This window comes from Zea mays, chromosome 3, assembly GCF_902167145.1.
Source record: "Zea mays cultivar B73 chromosome 3, Zm-B73-REFERENCE-NAM-5.0, whole genome shotgun sequence".
NCBI classification, from domain to species: Eukaryota; Viridiplantae; Streptophyta; class Magnoliopsida; order Poales; family Poaceae; genus Zea; species Zea mays.
Genome location: NC_050098.1, coordinates 232,724,527 through 232,740,885, shown reverse-complemented (window position 1 = coordinate 232,740,885; position 16,359 = coordinate 232,724,527). Strand labels below are relative to the sequence as shown.

The 16,359-nt window shown below is 42.2% G+C and overlaps 2 protein-coding genes and 1 long non-coding RNA gene across 4 annotated transcripts; 2 read left to right on the top strand and 1 right to left on the bottom strand.

Annotated features, from left to right (window-relative positions):
• Nucleotides 1-399: 399 nt before the first annotated feature.
• LOC100383955 (Protein phosphatase 2C 57) lies at nt 400-4,346 on the bottom strand. 2 transcript variants are annotated; one of them, XM_008675013.3, is made up of 11 exons: nt 3,928-4,346; nt 3,696-3,824; nt 3,480-3,579; nt 3,201-3,314; nt 2,346-2,425; nt 2,181-2,234; nt 1,406-1,522; nt 1,230-1,284; nt 1,095-1,127; nt 907-953; nt 400-802 (listed from the first exon to the last, which is right to left on the bottom strand). In XM_008675013.3, the coding sequence occupies exons 1-11, from the start codon at nt 4,224-4,226 to the stop codon at nt 676-678; spliced, it is 1,155 nt and encodes a 384-aa protein (XP_008673235.1). In that variant the 5' UTR covers nt 4,227-4,346; the 3' UTR covers nt 400-675. The 2 variants fall into 2 exon arrangements, with proteins under 2 accessions (XP_008673235.1, NP_001308611.1); NM_001321682.1 differs by having other exon boundaries at nt 458-802; nt 3,201-3,311; nt 3,928-4,297.
• A 954-nt stretch (nt 4,347-5,300) lies between these two features.
• On the top strand, nt 5,301-6,316 carry LOC118476777 (L10-interacting MYB domain-containing protein-like). The gene is made up of 2 exons (XM_035966520.1): nt 5,301-5,633; nt 5,710-6,316. The coding sequence occupies exons 1-2, from the start codon at nt 5,325-5,327 to the stop codon at nt 6,268-6,270; spliced, it is 870 nt and encodes a 289-aa protein (XP_035822413.1). The 5' UTR covers nt 5,301-5,324; the 3' UTR covers nt 6,271-6,316.
• An 8,641-nt stretch (nt 6,317-14,957) lies between these two features.
• Nucleotides 14,958-15,418, top strand: LOC103651625 (uncharacterized). The gene is made up of 3 exons (XR_564864.2): nt 14,958-15,051; nt 15,127-15,251; nt 15,343-15,418. It is a non-coding gene; the product is annotated as an uncharacterized lncRNA (long non-coding RNA).
• Nucleotides 15,419-16,359: the final 941 nt, after the last annotated feature.

Sequence of the window (16,359 nt, the reverse complement as noted above, 5' to 3'; positions counted from 1 at the left end):
GGTTGCAACGGCATGTCACCAATCGGCATGGACGGTGGCCACCATTAAGTTTTTTACCCAGGCAAGCACGTGAGTGACAATCTAGCCTAAGAATTTAGTGTTACTAGTATGGGTGAAGCTTGTAAAGTTGTGTGTATCCTGGCTATGCACAGATCCAAAGTGTTTCACCAATTGTAGGGTTGTGTTTGTGTGTATCCTGTATATGCGTATCGGGGCAAACAGGCAGCGTCGGCGTGCCGTAGGATCGACCAAAGGATAGTCGCAGGCGAGAAGCCGCATCGGTATTCTTGAATAGACGCATAGCATAAAGGTAGCAAGCTACAGATTGTTCCATGCACTTATTCGATTCCATTATTCAATACTCCTTCATTTGTTTATGGCTTTGTAGCAATTAGCAACTGATGAGAAGATCTTTTTCTTCTTCTTCTTTTGCTTGGTTTTTTTTGACATGAGGATTACTCAAAAGCCACTCAGCTGTCATGACTCATGACTCACCAGGAGCTCAACTACACGATCTTCATCAGTACTTCACACGTTCACTCAGTATTACCCAAACAGATTACCCTATCAATTCACACACTATATACGAATATACATATATTTTGCAGCTGCTACTGCTAGCAGAAAGATGTAAACTCAGTAGGTAATATACACATCCGGACGGAGTAGCTAGTTCTACTGTAACCCAAGGAACGACGAGACCCAAATTCCTATTGAGACAACCCCTACAGTCGCGACTGCTTGACTTAGTTCCAAGAACAAGTTCGGCCTTTCATCGGGCAACGCCTTCCAGTTTGTCCTCCTGCCAATATTTATACGAACTGTCAGCAAACTTTGCAGTGGATGCTGCAATGGAAGCGTGCACACAGGCAGTTAAACTAACTAATAGAAGTTTTGAATAAGTACCCCAAGTCAGCTATGACTATGCTAATATTGTCTTGGGACCGTTGATCCTGTTGAGAACAAAAGGAAGAAATTACAACAGCGTTCTTTTTTAGTATTCTGTAATGGACTCAAAACTATACTTAGACTAGATTTCATGGGACATAAAAAAGAAGAAGAACAGAGAAGATGAATATGGCAGGCATCAATACCAGAGCTTTCTGACCAAGTGCCTCGCAGGCCAACTACACAAACCAAATGTTTAATAAGTAAAAAAAAATAACAGAATCAGTTGCAGAAAGGAAAATAATTTGCTATTGTTTTTCTCGGCAAGATAAACTGAATACCTGGACATCACCATGCTGACGGAGTTGATCTCTGACAAAAGCTACAGCTTCAGAGCTACAAAAGCCAATCGGTTTACATGTCAGAACATCTAACTTTCAAACTTTGAAGTGAATTAGTACAATGTTTTGAAAGAAAAAAAAAACTGCACGTAAATATGAAAGGTACTTGGATAGACCTTTTTATGTAGTCCCAAAGACCATCAGTTGCCAACAGAACAAATTCCACGTCTGGTCCAAGCTCTACCAGAGATACATCAGGTGACGAGATTACTATATCATCTTTAAATTGTATTCTGCACAGAAAGAGCTTCAGTGACATTATAAGTGTCATAGACCTTAATAAGATCAACTTTTGGCAAGTGCAAGCACGCCTCATTGTGTAAAAGTTTTAAGCTATGCAATTGGAGTTTTTTTTTCCCATCAACTTTCACATTGTGGCCACCACCCCAAAAACTGCCGACACCAAGAAGACATAAATATATGTTGGATAAATAATTGATAGTGAGCAGTATTAAAGTAATAACAAATTCCATGGTTCAGGGCCATATTAGCCCTCTACCCTGAAGAACATAAGACATTTATCATATGATGATAATCTAATTTGTGGTGAGCATAAAGGAATGACTTCAATACTTTATTACCATGGTTTAGAGAAAATAAACAGGAGTTGCAAATAAATTACTTTTAAGATACCTTCAAACTAGCAATTTTTTGTGATGCCACAAATATAGATTGATGTAAATGTAATTTCCATGATTTATTTATCTGTCACTTGCAAAAAAATCACTCGCTAAAACACAGTTTTATAAAACCAGCCATGAATCGATCAATAACCTATTAATCTTGAAACACAACATATGAACTTTGAGAGTCATTACATGCTACAGTTGCATGTGAACATATGAAGACATGTGTACAAATATTCATGGAATAAAAGTTCAATTGATTTACCGTGAGATGAACTTATCAGTCCACCTTCCTTGTTTAACTCCTTTCACCAGCATTCTGTACAAAACCATAAAGGAATATTAAAGACTAAAATAGCTACTACTAAGAAATAACACAGTAAAAGGGGTACATAATGTGTGGACAAATAGCTGAGTACAAGAGACTAACTCATTCTTTTGTGTCTTAAATCTTATGTCCCCAAAAGCACGAGATACAGATATGTCTCCACATATGCGCCCATCAACAATCTACAAGGAAAAAACAATATATTTCAACTTTGTCAAAACAAGAGCCAGCATGACAATGACACATCAATAAGCTCAACACAGCAACAGAAAAACACAAACAATTCAACATACTAGTAAGTAGTGACTTGAATTCAATGCCTAAGACTGCTTAATGTTGCAACTATATATTCTATGCAGAACTATGTATGAGCCCGGCAGCCTTAAGAGACATAGTAGAGTTACAGCAAATATCGTAACATTCTTTAGTTTGCATGAATAGCACCAATCAATCAGTAGTAATGATTAGATTAGAATGTGAATTTATACTGAGTTATATCATTGAATAGGTTAGCTATCTTGGTGATTACAACAGATTACATCAAACCTCTGGCCTATCTTGTTTGTTAGCATGTGGCACACCCGTTATTGCCACAGCTTCTTGCCAGACTTTGTCACACAACTAGCAGATGACCTGTCGATCACAAAAGCTGTGGCAACAAACCAAGCAACCAAATACTAGTGGTACTATAAATTTAGCAGGGCAGTTGTTTTAATAGTAAGTGAAGAAAGTAATCTGGCCTCTGCGTCAGTTTATACCAATGTTCCCATATACATTGAAAATGAGCCGAAACATGAGGGTAGGGAACATGTCCTTTATTGCATATGATTAGAAGTAGTAAAGGTTAAGGTTTTGAACTTAACATGTCCATTCATCAACTTTATGAAGCTATTAATACAGTAAGTAGTCTAGGGCCAATCTAGGAGAACGAGAAGAACTCTGGCAGAGAAAACACACCCATCCACCTGCTGCTCTGATCCTCTTGACCTCTTCAAGGGACGTTTTGTTGTTCCCATATGGTCGATGAGAGCCAGTCAAAGCTTCAGATCTTCCACCACGTGATATCACCTGCTAATCAAGATTCAGAACTACCTTATCACCAGCACCAGAAAAGTTAGTTTGACATCAGCAAAAATGGTGGAGTCATGTTTTCACTTGCTAGGCTTGGCAATAGGATGACACAACACACAATTTCACAAACACAAGACAGGTAATTAAAGAGGGGAATGTCCGTACCAAGCAAGAGTCCCCAATGTGCGAGACAACAAGCACATCGCTCCTGAGAAACATGACAGTGGCCGTAGCACCAGAGTCGTCCTTGTCCGTTTGCTCGAGCCTGGATGGAAGCAAAGCAGCGACATAACATGTTGGAACGAGCAGCAAGGAGTTGACAGGTCTGATCAGAAGGTAAGAAAACTGGGAGATCGAATCCTGGAAACCAGTGAGCCTGACCAGGTGGAGAGCTTGGCGTCGACAGCGGCGAAGGCACGCTGGATGGAGGCCGTGATAGCGTCGAGATTCTTAGTGCTGAGCACCGCGCCGCCGTCCAACGCAGCTGCGCACTCCTTGTACAGCTCATCCCTGAAACGCCGCGAACGAGCAGCCGGGAGCCGCGCTTCATTGAGGGGTAGGATTTTTTTTATTTTATTTTTAAAAACAATAAAGCAGTGGGTCTGCAGGGTGCCTGAGGAACTGGACGGCGGAGAAGCCGGCGTGTCCATCCAAGACGGCGGCGAAGGAGAAGCCATCGAGGAGGGAGCCCGGGCGGAGCAAGACCTCATCCTCCATCTCGTCGCGAGCGCCCTGCAGCTTGGCGCTGCCCCACCGGATGGCCTCCAGCTCCGACGACGGGGGCCCCGCGGCCGCCACGCCGCCCGCCGCCGTCGCCTGGCACCTCGCGGCGGGGCCAAAGCACCGGGCACCGGCAGCGGAGGTGAAGGTGGAGGGCGGCAGCCGCGGCACGCGCGGGCTCAGCAACGCCATTTTTCGATTTGACCCCTAGCGGCGCTGGAGTTGGGAGGGATAAGAGGCAAAGCGGCACCGCACACGAATTTCTGCGTCCTGAGGCCGAGGCTGTTCCGTGTGCCTGCCGCGTCACATCGTTCGCTGGTAATCACTCGCTCCTCTCCCAGAACGTTAGGCTGGGTCTAACGGCAGTCGAAAACGATAGGCGACGTGACGGTCGAGCTTTCTGTGATTATAACACTGCCAACACTTTGTATCGATGGATTTTAGTATCCCAACGGTGATCTCCTCAAAATGGTACTGCCAACAGGTGAAATTTACTTACATTGCAGTTAATTGTATTATGTGTGATTAAGAGTATGTTTGAATGCACTAGAAACTAACAGTTAACAGCTAAAATTAGTTGAAGACATCTAAGGCTGCGTTTGGTTGGACTTCTCCAACCTGCTTCTGCTGTGGAAAAGCAGAAGCTGAACCAAAGGGGTTCATGTACAGTTGATTTTCCCACAGCAGCCTGCTTTTGCTAGTTCATTTTCTACAGCAGGTTGGGGGCTGCTTTTGCTGCGTTGGGAGCAAACCAAGTTGGAGAAAATTACCCACTGCCACTGGTTATGAAGATAACGGTTCGTTCTTTTCCCAAACAACACACGAGCCCCACGAGCTCCCTGCTCGAGCTGCTAGGGTTGCAGCCGGCGGCGCACCTCCCTGGCGGCGCTCCTCCCCGGCGGCGCTCCTCCCCGACGTGCATCAAAGCCCGGCGGCGCTCCTCCTCGGCGTGGATCCGAGCCCGGCGGCGCTCCTCCCCGGCGGTTCGTCCTCAGTTGTGAAGCATCCCCCGGCGGCTCGTCCTCTGGTGCCGCGTCTCCCCCGGCGGCGCTCTCCTCGGCGTGGATCGGAGCCCGGCGGCCCTCCCTCGGCAACCCTCCTCGGCGTGGATCCAGGCCCGCGCGTCCCCGGGCAACCCTCCCCTGCGCCCCTGCTGCTCGTCCTCGTCTCTGGACAGTGAAGGTGACATGCTCCTCCACAAATCTTGAGCTTGAATGGTTGCTTGTGGTGATAATCTAGCTCAAATGGTTGCTTCTGTTGATAATCTATTGTGTTTTTATTTACTAAAGTATGGCTGAGAAGACAATTTGGGGTGATGACCTTGTGAAGCACTTGATTGATGTTTGTAAGGAAGAAATTTTAGCTGGGAATAGGCCTCAAGGTATTTTCACTAGAATTGGTTGGAAGAATGTGGAGGATAAATTTTTTGCAAGAACGAAAAAGAAATGCACGAAGACACAATTGAAGAATAAATTAGACAATCTGAAGAAAGATTTTACACAATTTATGGAATTGAAGATTGCTGCCACTGGACTTGGGTGGAACGAGGCAAATCAAACTGTTGATTGCTCTAACACATGGTGGGATGAACACCTTGAGGTAATGTCTTTTTTTCAGCTGAATACATGATGACTTCATAATATGTTTGCCCCTAACACGCTGCATATTTTTTCAGAAATGCAATAATCCTGAGAGGGGTACGAAGTGCAACCATGTGAGGTTTCGGAAACATGGACCAAAACACCTTGATGATTTGCACTTCTTGTTTGACAAGGTGCATGTCACGGGTGCTACTGCAATGTGTCCAGGAGATGTTTCTTCATGTGATTCCTCTAGTGATGACGTGTTAGAGGTCACAGAGAAAACCGATGAAGCTTGCAACAAACCGAAACCGAAGAAGCGCAAACAAATGTCCGGAGCAGCTCAAGAGAAGGAAGAGAAGAGTCCATTTTATCAGATGTACAAGAACACTTGTATGAAGATTGAGAGTGCAGTTGAAAAAATAAGCACAAGTGTTGAGGCATCATCAGCTCCTCTCCAAGCCAACCTAGTGCCAACTATTGCAGAGGCTATGAAGATGGTGAAAGCATGTGGGATTCAAGAGAAAACTGCTATGATGCACACAGCCACTTCATTGATTATGAAGGCTGAATTTAGAGAGATACTATTTGCTCTTGAAACAAATGAAGGAAGGTTTGATTTAATTGAAAGAGAGCACAAGAAGTCAACCACATGATCATCTTTTTCCTTGTATCCTTGTAAGATGGTGAAAGCATGTGAAATTTTTCTTGAAATTTTTCTATGTATGGTTGAATGCTTGAGACAATTTTCCCTTGTATGGTTGAATGCTTGAAATAAATTTACTTTTCTTGTATGGTTGTGCCAATTGTCTCCTTTTTTGTGTAGATGGATGCAAGTGTGGGAGAATTAGGGAAAAAGGGACATCAATCACTTCTTTTATTGAATGAGCTATCTCAACATGCTGCCCTTCTTGGTAACATAGGTTCTCTCTACAATGAGCGGTACTTGCAGAAAGATGAATATAGATCAAAAGAAGATCCAGAAACTGGTTATGATTGGGTGATGAAGTGCTTTCGACGTCCAAGGAAGTTCTACAAGATGTTTCGGATGAGTCCAGAAGTTTTTATGGCACTTCATGATTTATTAGTGTCCACATATGGTTTGACATCATCTCGAAATGTGACATCCATTGAAGCATTGGCGATGTTCTTATGGATTGTTGGAGGGCCCCAATCATTTTCCCAAGCTGAAAATCGTTTCACAAGGTCGACATGGACTATTCACATGAAGTTCAAGGAAGTGTTGAAGTGTTTACTTAAGTTAGCAAAAAAATATCAAACCAAAAGATTCCACATTTAGAAATGAACATGAGAAGGTGAAAGAAGATCGTTTCTGGCCTCATTTCAAAGGTGCTATCGGTGCTATAGATGGAACACACGTTAAGGTTGTGGTCCCGACTGATGAGACGGTTAACTACACTAATCGTCATGGAGATACATCACAAAATGTACTTGCAATATGTGATTTTGACATGAGATTCACATTTGTGGTTGCTGGATGGGCGGGATCTGCACATGACACAAGGATCCTCAACCACGCCTTAGCAAACTTTGATTCGTTTCCTGTCCCTCCTAAAGGTAACTAGTACTTATTAATTGTTGATATGTGCTAAAACCACAATGCTAATATATTGTTTATTTCCCAGATAAATACTATCTTGTCGACTCTGGTTATCCAAATCGAATTGGGTACCTTGCACCTTTTAAGGGGACGACATACATTATTCCAGAATTTCGTCATCGACGTGGGCGTCCACCCCAAGGGAAGCATGAGCTATTCAACTTCTTGCATTCCTCCCTCCGCAATGTGATTGAACGTGCATTTGGTGTCCTCAAGCAAAAATGGCGCATTTTGAAATCCATGCCGAGTTTCCCACTTCAGCGACAAGTTGAGATCATTATAGCTTGTTTTGCATTGCATAACTTCATTCGTGATAGCCAATTGGAAGATAAGGAGTTTCGAAGATGTGATGCAGATGAGAACTACATGCTTAGAGGATCAAATGTTGAGCATGCTCACGATGGTGATCAAGAGATAGAGGGAGAGAATGAAGTTACTATGAACACCATTCGTGATAGGATAGCTACTTCAATAGTAAATGAAAGAGAGGCATAAGATAGTTATCTACATGGCAAGTCTTTTGAGATGAACAATTTCATGCTATTGTATAATTAATCATATTTTTAATATTTATTTATGTCATAGTAATACAAATATCTCATTATTATAAGTCTTTTGCATACAAACAGTGTATCAGGGTCTCAAGGGCATTACAGACAATTTACAACAAATCTACAGTTTCACAGTAGTTTGAACCAAACGACTTTCTGCTTCTCCACAGCAGGATGCTCACAGCAGCTTTTTCACAGCAGAAAGCTCACAGCAGCTTTTCCACAGCTCACAGCTGAACCAAACACAGCCTAAATAGTCTAGCTAATAATTCAGCTATTGTAAGTGTAATCAACCCTAGTTGAGGCTTTTGGTGATTAAACGACAAAACAAACAGAGATTTTAACAAGTTTGCTCTACACAGTTATTCTACAGACAGAAGAAGCACAGATCTTATGAGTATAAAAAATGTAAAGCACAGCGGATTTAAATTCTACATTATACGGCGTGCTCCAAGTGCTTGGAAACAACGGCAGTGTTCTTTTTATAATTCTTGAGTTATAGGAATCGCCGTTCAATTAAGAGGGATCCGCAATGGTTAAGTAAGTTGTGCAATCAGCTAAGTTTAAATTTCTTCAAAATCATCTAAGAGAACACTTTTCTAGATCATGAATGCCCCTTGAGTAACCACTTTCACTTCCCATAAGAGTTCCACCTTTGTTCACTTCAAAATGTTCAAAACTTGCTCTTCAGCCTCTGAAACCGGTTCAACCGGACCTGAAACCGGTTCAACCGGTTTCTGAACTGTTTCTCTGCCACCTCTGCTCTGACCAGTCAGAGCTGTCAGAAAAGTCGTGTGCAGTTTTTTTTTGAAAACCGGTTCAACCGGATTTTTCCCTGGCACAACCGGTTTTGAGTCCGGTCAAGTCTCCGGCTGAGTAGATTAGTGAACCGGGTTCTCCCTGGTGGAAACCGGTTCAACCGGTTTATAAACCGGTTCAACCGGTTTTTGGCCCTTTTCTCCCAACGGCTGCCACCTTTTGGGGGATCCTTTAAATACCCCCACACTCTCTCTCTCTTAATCACTTCTGCTCTCTCCACGATTCCTCAGCTGACCAAACTCCAAACAAGGGCATTCATTTCACATCTCACACCCGAAATCGCATCTCCTTCAATCGCTTGAAGGATCCTTGGTGTGAGGTGAAGTTGATCTAACGCGCTGTCAATTTCATCTTGATTCTCCCATTCTCTTTGTTCTTGAGCTCATTGCAAACTTAACCTTGTGCGGATTTGTTACTCTTGGAGCCTTGTGTTCCTTGACGGTTAGAGGTTGCTTGGGAGTCTCCAAATTTGTGGACGATCCCAAGAAGTTTGTATTACCTGCTCTTTGAGCAAATTTGAGAAAAGATTGCCTTGACCTTGGTGGTCGGCTTGTGGAGGATTAGGGTTGGAAAAGACCCGGCCCTTTGTGGGCTCCTCAACGAGGAGTAGGACACCTTTGTGGTGGTTACCTAACCTCGGGTTAAATCGCGTGTTCTTGTGCGTTCTTGTTAAGTACCTTTAATTGTTAGTTGGTTCATATTCATCTATTTGAGTGGATTTTCTGTAGGGCAAGTCATTAGCAAAATCTTTCACTACTTCGTCATATTTGTTTAACTGATTATTTAATCTAAGTTGAGCAGGTTCAAACTTGTTCAGATGTAAACAAAATCAACTGAACCGGTTTGCACCAGTGCAACTTTAATTTGACCTATCTTGAAGTTTTTAGTGAAAAATTTCAGGTGTAGCCTATTCACCCCCCTTCTAGGCTACTTTCAATTGGTATCAGAGGTTCGTACCTCGTTTTGCGCTTAACCGCGTGAGGAAACGATCATGTCTACTCAATGGGACCATGTGGATCCTATCCTCGAGGAAATCCCTGTCACATCTTCCGGTGAGGAAGTGGACCCCAAGGTCCTCGACCTCGCCATGAAGATTGCCGAGAAGATGTTCCTCAAAATGAAAGAGGAAGATGCTAAGAAAAAGGCCGAAGAAGAAGAATCAAGAAGAAAGGCCGAAGAAGATAAAGGTAAGGGAAAATTTGAATACAATGATGACTTGGTAGATCTTTTGGTGTCAAAGGTGTTGAGCAAGGTAAGTATCACCACCGAAGGATCATCCACTAAGAGTAAAGATAACAAATTCAGTAAAGTTCAATTTGATTACTTTAGAAATTTTATCCCCAACTTCTCTTCCGCCCCACTTGGAAAGTTACCAACTCTTAGTGAGTTGAACTATGACGAGTGGGCCGATAAGATGAAGTCGCATTTAATCGGTGTACATCCTAGTCTTTGGGAGATTGTCAATGTAGGTATGTATAAACCCGCCCAAGGAGAAGAGATGACTCCGGAAATGATGCAAGAGGTTCACCGCAATGCTCAAGCGGTGAGCATAATAAAAGGAAGTCTTTGTCCGGAAGAATACTGGAAAGTTCAAGGAAGAGAAGATGCCCGTGACATTTGGAGTATTCTTAAAATGTCACATGAAGGAGACCCCAAAGCTAAGAGACATAGAATTGAAGCTTTGGAGAGTGAGCTTGCTAGATATGATTGGACTAAGGGTGAGTCACTTCAATCACTCTTTGATCGGTTAATGGTGTTAGTAAACAAAATAAGAGTGCTTGGAAGTGAAGATTGGAGTGACTCCAAAGTCACAAGACTATTCATGAGAGCATACAAAGAAAAGGACAAGAGTCTAGCAAGGATGATAAGGGACCGTGATGACTATGAGGAAATGACGCCTCATCAATTATTTGCAAAGATTCAACAACATGAATCCGAAGAAGCCCCAGTCAAGACAAGAGACTCTCATGCCTTGATCTCAAATGAACAAGACACCCTCAAGAAGAACAAAGACCATAAGGCAAAGAAAGTGGTCAAGACATCAAGTGATGAAGATAGCTCAAGTGATGAAGACACAGCTATGTTCATCAAAACATTCAAGAAATTTGTAAGGAAAAATGATAAGTTTCAAAGGAAAGGAAAGAAGAGGGCATGCTATGAATGTGGCCAAACCGATCATTTCATAGCGGATTGTCCTAACAAAAAGGAACAAGAAGCCAAGAAGGAATACAAGAAGGACAAGTTCAAAAAGGGAGGCAAGAACAAGGGATATTTCAAGAAGAAGAAATATGGTCAAGCCCATATTGGTGAAGAATGGAACTCCGATGAAGAGAGTTCTAGCTCCGAAGAAGAGGAAGTGGTGGCAAACGTTGCCATCCAATCTACTTCAAGCTCGCAACTCTTCACCAACCTACAAGACGACTCCTACACTCCAACTTGTCTCATGGCAAAAGGAGATAAGGTAACTTTATTTAGTGATGATGAACAAATTGCCATGAAAAACAAAATGATTAAAGAATTTGGCTTGAATGGATATAATGTTATCACCAAATTAATGGAGAAGTTAGATAAAAGAAAAGCAACTCTTGATGCTCAAGAAGACTTGCTCATCCTTGAAAAGGAGAGAAACCTAGAGCTTCAAGAATTGCTACTCAATAAAGATGAAATGCTAGATGCCTTGACTAAGAAAGTATCTTTAGTCAAGATAACTATAGAGGATAAAGAAAAAGAAGTAACCAATATGAAAACCTCTATAGCTAATCTTGCAAATGAAAAGGATGCACTTGATTCAAGCATGTTAAGCTTGAATGTCCAAAATCAAGAACTTCAAGTGCAACTTGAAAATTGCAAGAACATCAATGCCTCATCTTTATCTCTACTACTCTTATGTGTGGACTGTAGGCGTCCACACCTATTTGGTTCTGCCGCTCCGCTCCCGCGCCCGCAGTCCGCTCCCGCTCCCGCGGCCGCAGTCCGCTCCAGCTCCCGCAGTCCGCTCCCGCTCCCGCTCCCGCTCCCGCGCCCGCAGTCCGCTCCCGCTCCCGCGCCCCCAGTCCCCCACCAATTCCCCGCCCGTCAATCCGCCGCTGCCATCGCCCGCTGTCCGCTCCCGCGGCCGCGCCCCGACCACCAATTCCGCGCCCGTCAATCCGCCCGTCAAGCATATGGAAGGTCGGGGAGCCGCAGTCCGCATGAATGGAAGGTCGAGCCGCGCCCCGATCCCGCGACTCGCCCGTCGATGGAAGGTCGGGGATTTGGGGAATCGCAGGCCGTAGATGGAAGGTGGCGCATTCATCCCGTCAATGGAAGGTGGCGCATTCATCCCGCGTCTCGCCCGTCGATGGAAGTCCGCGCCAGGCAAAGCTCCGCGGAGGCGTTCATCCTGCGCCACCAAATGCCCAAAATCAGCCGCGCCAGCTACGCCTACATCCCGTCGATGGAAGGTTGTAGCCCTGCGCCCCCAAATCCCACGGATCCGCCACACTTCTATGTATTTAAAAACCCCTAATCGATCCATACGCCATACGCCATACGCCATCCGCGCGACGGGAAGCTAAGGACACTCGACGCAAAAGGTCAGTGTCTTTTCTTGTGTTCTACCAGCTCTTACTAATAGTTCTACCAGTTCTTGTGCGTGTGATCCTGCTTGTTTTGCTGCAGCTATGCAAATTATTGTTTATGCCAAAACCTATGTAAGCGGTCGCTAAGTTTTTTATTATTCCAGAACCTATGCCAGAACCTATGCACCCAGTACACAATTGATGCATAAACTATTTTGCTCATACAACTATTTTATTCCAGTTAAGTGTTGGGGACTGCGATAATTTATGCATAAACTATTTGCGTCCTTATCGTACGGGTCAGGAACATCATCAGTTGAGTGTCCGGGACCCAGTACACAATTGATGCATAAATTATTGTGTTTGGTTGAGTGTAGTCTCAATATGCTTGCAGTTTAGTTTTACTTGTGACATGCTGTTGGGGCTTGTGTTTGGTTGACTGCCCTTATTATTACATCTGGTTTAGCTACCTATTCATCTGGTTTACCTACCTATTCATCTGTTTGTGCTTTCGTCTGTATTGAATCCTGACTTGAACAAATATTGTATGTGCAGTAGTTTTAGTGCTTGTAGTATCACATCAATAGTTGAGTGATGGTGCGTGTTTTTGGTTGGGTGTAGTTTCAATATGGTTGCACTTCAGTTTTACTTATGATCTGCTTCCAGTTTTGCAGTTCAGTTTAGTTTGTGCTCATAATGATCTGCTTCCACCTTTCAATTGCTGATTTTTTTATCTCAGAACTTTTATTACTGCAATGGCAGTAGTCCTTGCTGTTTTGTTAGGGGAGCTCTTAAGTTTAATGAGTTGGGTAAAACACAATAAAAACTATCTCGATGTGACAGAGTACAACACATACCAAACTCTTGATGACCTGCACATACCATACTCTTGCTGTTTTGTCAGGGGTGATGGTTGACTGCCTTCTTTCTGATAATCATCAATGTTCAATCTGGACATGATGCTTAAAGTGGTTAATTCCATGCTGGGGAGAAAAAAAACAATTGATGATAGAAAGAACAACCATAGCCCAATTTCTTCCACCGCCTTGTTCTCCGCCAGAAAGAAGTATTATTTTTCATGTAGCTTTAAAAACAAGTATGTGTTGATCCTAATTCAGGCAGACTGATGTACCTGGGTTTAACACTAACAAAACTTAAACCCAGGTTCAAGTTGATCCTAAATCAGGCAGACTGATGTAGTAGTTTGTTCTGTAATAATCCCTTCATGGACTTTAGAATTTTCCAATCACGGGGCAGTTCGTATCTATGATTTGTGGTTTCATTGAAGTAGTTTTTTGTTTCAGCTAGCGAGGGTGTGGAGGAAGGAACGGATAAGGCGTTTGGTTTACCTGGACTTGACGACAGGACACCGTCGGGGGTTCGCTGCAACGCATCCGCAGCTTCTCAGGCCTAGGTAAGCTTTCAAGCAAATTTGTTGCTGCAAATGTTCTTTAATAGCCTGTGATATGTTAGTAAAATAATACCACTTTCGTTGCATTTTTGCGATAATGTTTCAATTGAATTTTCCTAACAAACAATGTTGTTAATGCCGTGTATGCTTGTGTGTATTGGTGGTTTCTATTGGGGTATAAAGTTTATATGCATTCTTCCGGTATATATCGGTTGATGCTAATCTCTACTACTATAAATCATAAATCAGAGCAATAAATCATGTTTTTTTGTATTGGGTCTCAAGGCTATATATCCTTGCTCTCCCTCCTTTAAATTACCATACTTGTACCGAATCATAGATACGAACTGCCCCGTACTATAAATTAGAACAATAATTCATGTTTTAATTGTGCACACATATTTGTGCAGCTATCTGTATGGGGTCTCAAGGCTATATATCCTTGCTCTCCCTCCTTTTAAATAACATACTTGTACCGAATCATAGATACGAACTGCCTCATACATACGTTCGAGTCAAATATAAAGTAAAAGGATTGCTTACTACACAATACACACTAAATACATAACCATTTAAACTATTTGATAATTATAATATTGAACCGCGAAAGTATGACATGTGTTACCATTTATGTTACACGCTGCAAGGTTTTGATGGAACCGATCGTATTGAACCGTGAAAGAGCCGCAACGGCCCAAAGAAAACGGATGCCTATGTAAGTTATTATATATAAATATAATAACACTTAATTTGTCTATCAAAGTTATGACCGTTATTTAAAAGGATGTTTACTATATAGCTTCAGGTTGTTCGACGACTACCGTGATGAAGATTTTTATGGGCTACCGCGCAAATACAGTATTGTGGCTCGGGTAGAAGTTAAATTCCCGATTGAACCACGTTTTCGTGATAGACAACATTTCATATTATCTGACATCAATGTAAGCCAACAATTCTCTAACTTTCATTTTCAAATTTACACGCTCTTCATAACATCGCCTCTTCTCCTACTAAAATACTATTAGGGAGCCAAGATCGAGGCCATAACATATATGTATGAGACAGTCAAACATTTCGACAATTTGCTCCATGAAAAGCATGATTACAAGATGCATAATGTAAAGTTCAGTCTTCATCCGGGTGAATTTAATTTTCGTCATCTAAATGGTCCCATGGAATTGTGTCTTGATCAACAAACTATCGTGGAACCATACACTGTTCCAATTCAAATGGCGCCATTCCCAAAACAAATACTCTTGAACCTTGCTGATATTGCCGAGTTGCCAAACAGGACTTTAGTCGGTAAGAATATATCGATCTCTTAATATTATTATAATATCGTTTACACAAAATTCAGTATTAATCCATTTATAAATTCTTATTTTTGTAGACATAATGGCTATTGTAGTCCACTTGGATACAATTCATCGCACAATGTGGGGCCCTTTCAGAAAGATTGTTATAATGGATGCTAGGTATAATCCGTTAATTGTATATATATTCAAATTTAAATATTACTAACATATTCTTATCCACAATCAATGTCATAGGGGGTATTTACATATCATTAAAGTTTGGGGTGACCTACTAAACAAAAATGCACTCCGCTGGGCGTTGGCTAAGGAGGATTATGGCATAATAATTGGGACTATGTTTAGACGGTTCAGAAGACAAGGTACAACATGTCTTTACGCCTTTCAAAACCATCTGTCACTAAGTTTTGCTTTATAATGATTCGTAACAAAGATTTATATGTGTAATTCTAGAGTGCCTCGAGTCTTCGGATCATACCGCAATACACTTCAATCCGTTCCATCACAACACCCATCATTTTGGACGTAAGTATATTCTAAAAAATTAATTAAATTTAAACCGTCATTGTTCTCATTATATCATGAACTACGTGTAGATGTGATTAATTGTGGCATTCATTGCAGCAATTCAAAGAGCTTTGGTGGCGCGGAACAACCGTCAGTTTGCGGTTACATTTCTTGAAGAACAAAGGCGTAGATAGATTCTACAAATTCGCAAAGAACAATAATTGGGACTATGCTTAGTCGTAGAGAGATTCTATAATGATAGAATACGTGTCGTACTGTTATTGATCAACCAAAAGCAACATGAGGCAAACTTGGATGTCTATGAATTTTGTTTGTAATACCTATTACATGGGTTTAATAAGAGATATTTTGTGAAAATTTTGACCGTGCAAATATAGACATGAATTATCAGCTGCCATTGAACCATAATGATAATTGTATTTTTTGACTTGATGGATTATCAGCTGCCATTGAACCATCCTTGCTGGCGATATATACATGAATTTTGTTCTGATGGTGGCTTTCTGTATCCATTCCATGCTTCACACTAGAGTGTCAATTGATTTATGTGGACGTAAAAGTAATAGTCTTACAAGAAACAAAGTGGAAACCTGAGCTTCCGTGTACATTTAACATCCGGGGCCTCCTTATGCTGCTGCTTGTTCTCTTTCGGTTCGCTATGATCATGTTGCTTCAGCCGGTACCTCCGTTTTGTTTGCCTTGCACCTTTTCCGTCGACGTCCATCGAATTATCCCTTGTCTATTCACCCTTGTGAGCAATCTGCCTCCTCTTGGACTTCTGCCGCTGACGCTGGGAGTCCCGTGCCTTTTTGAAGAACTCAAATGATTTGGGAAACTGATGCTTATCGATGAGATGCTGCTGCCGACTCTTGTAACTCTTCAATTTCATACCACAACCCTCCACCAAACACTCGTACTGTTATAACAAGTTGCAGGTAGCAA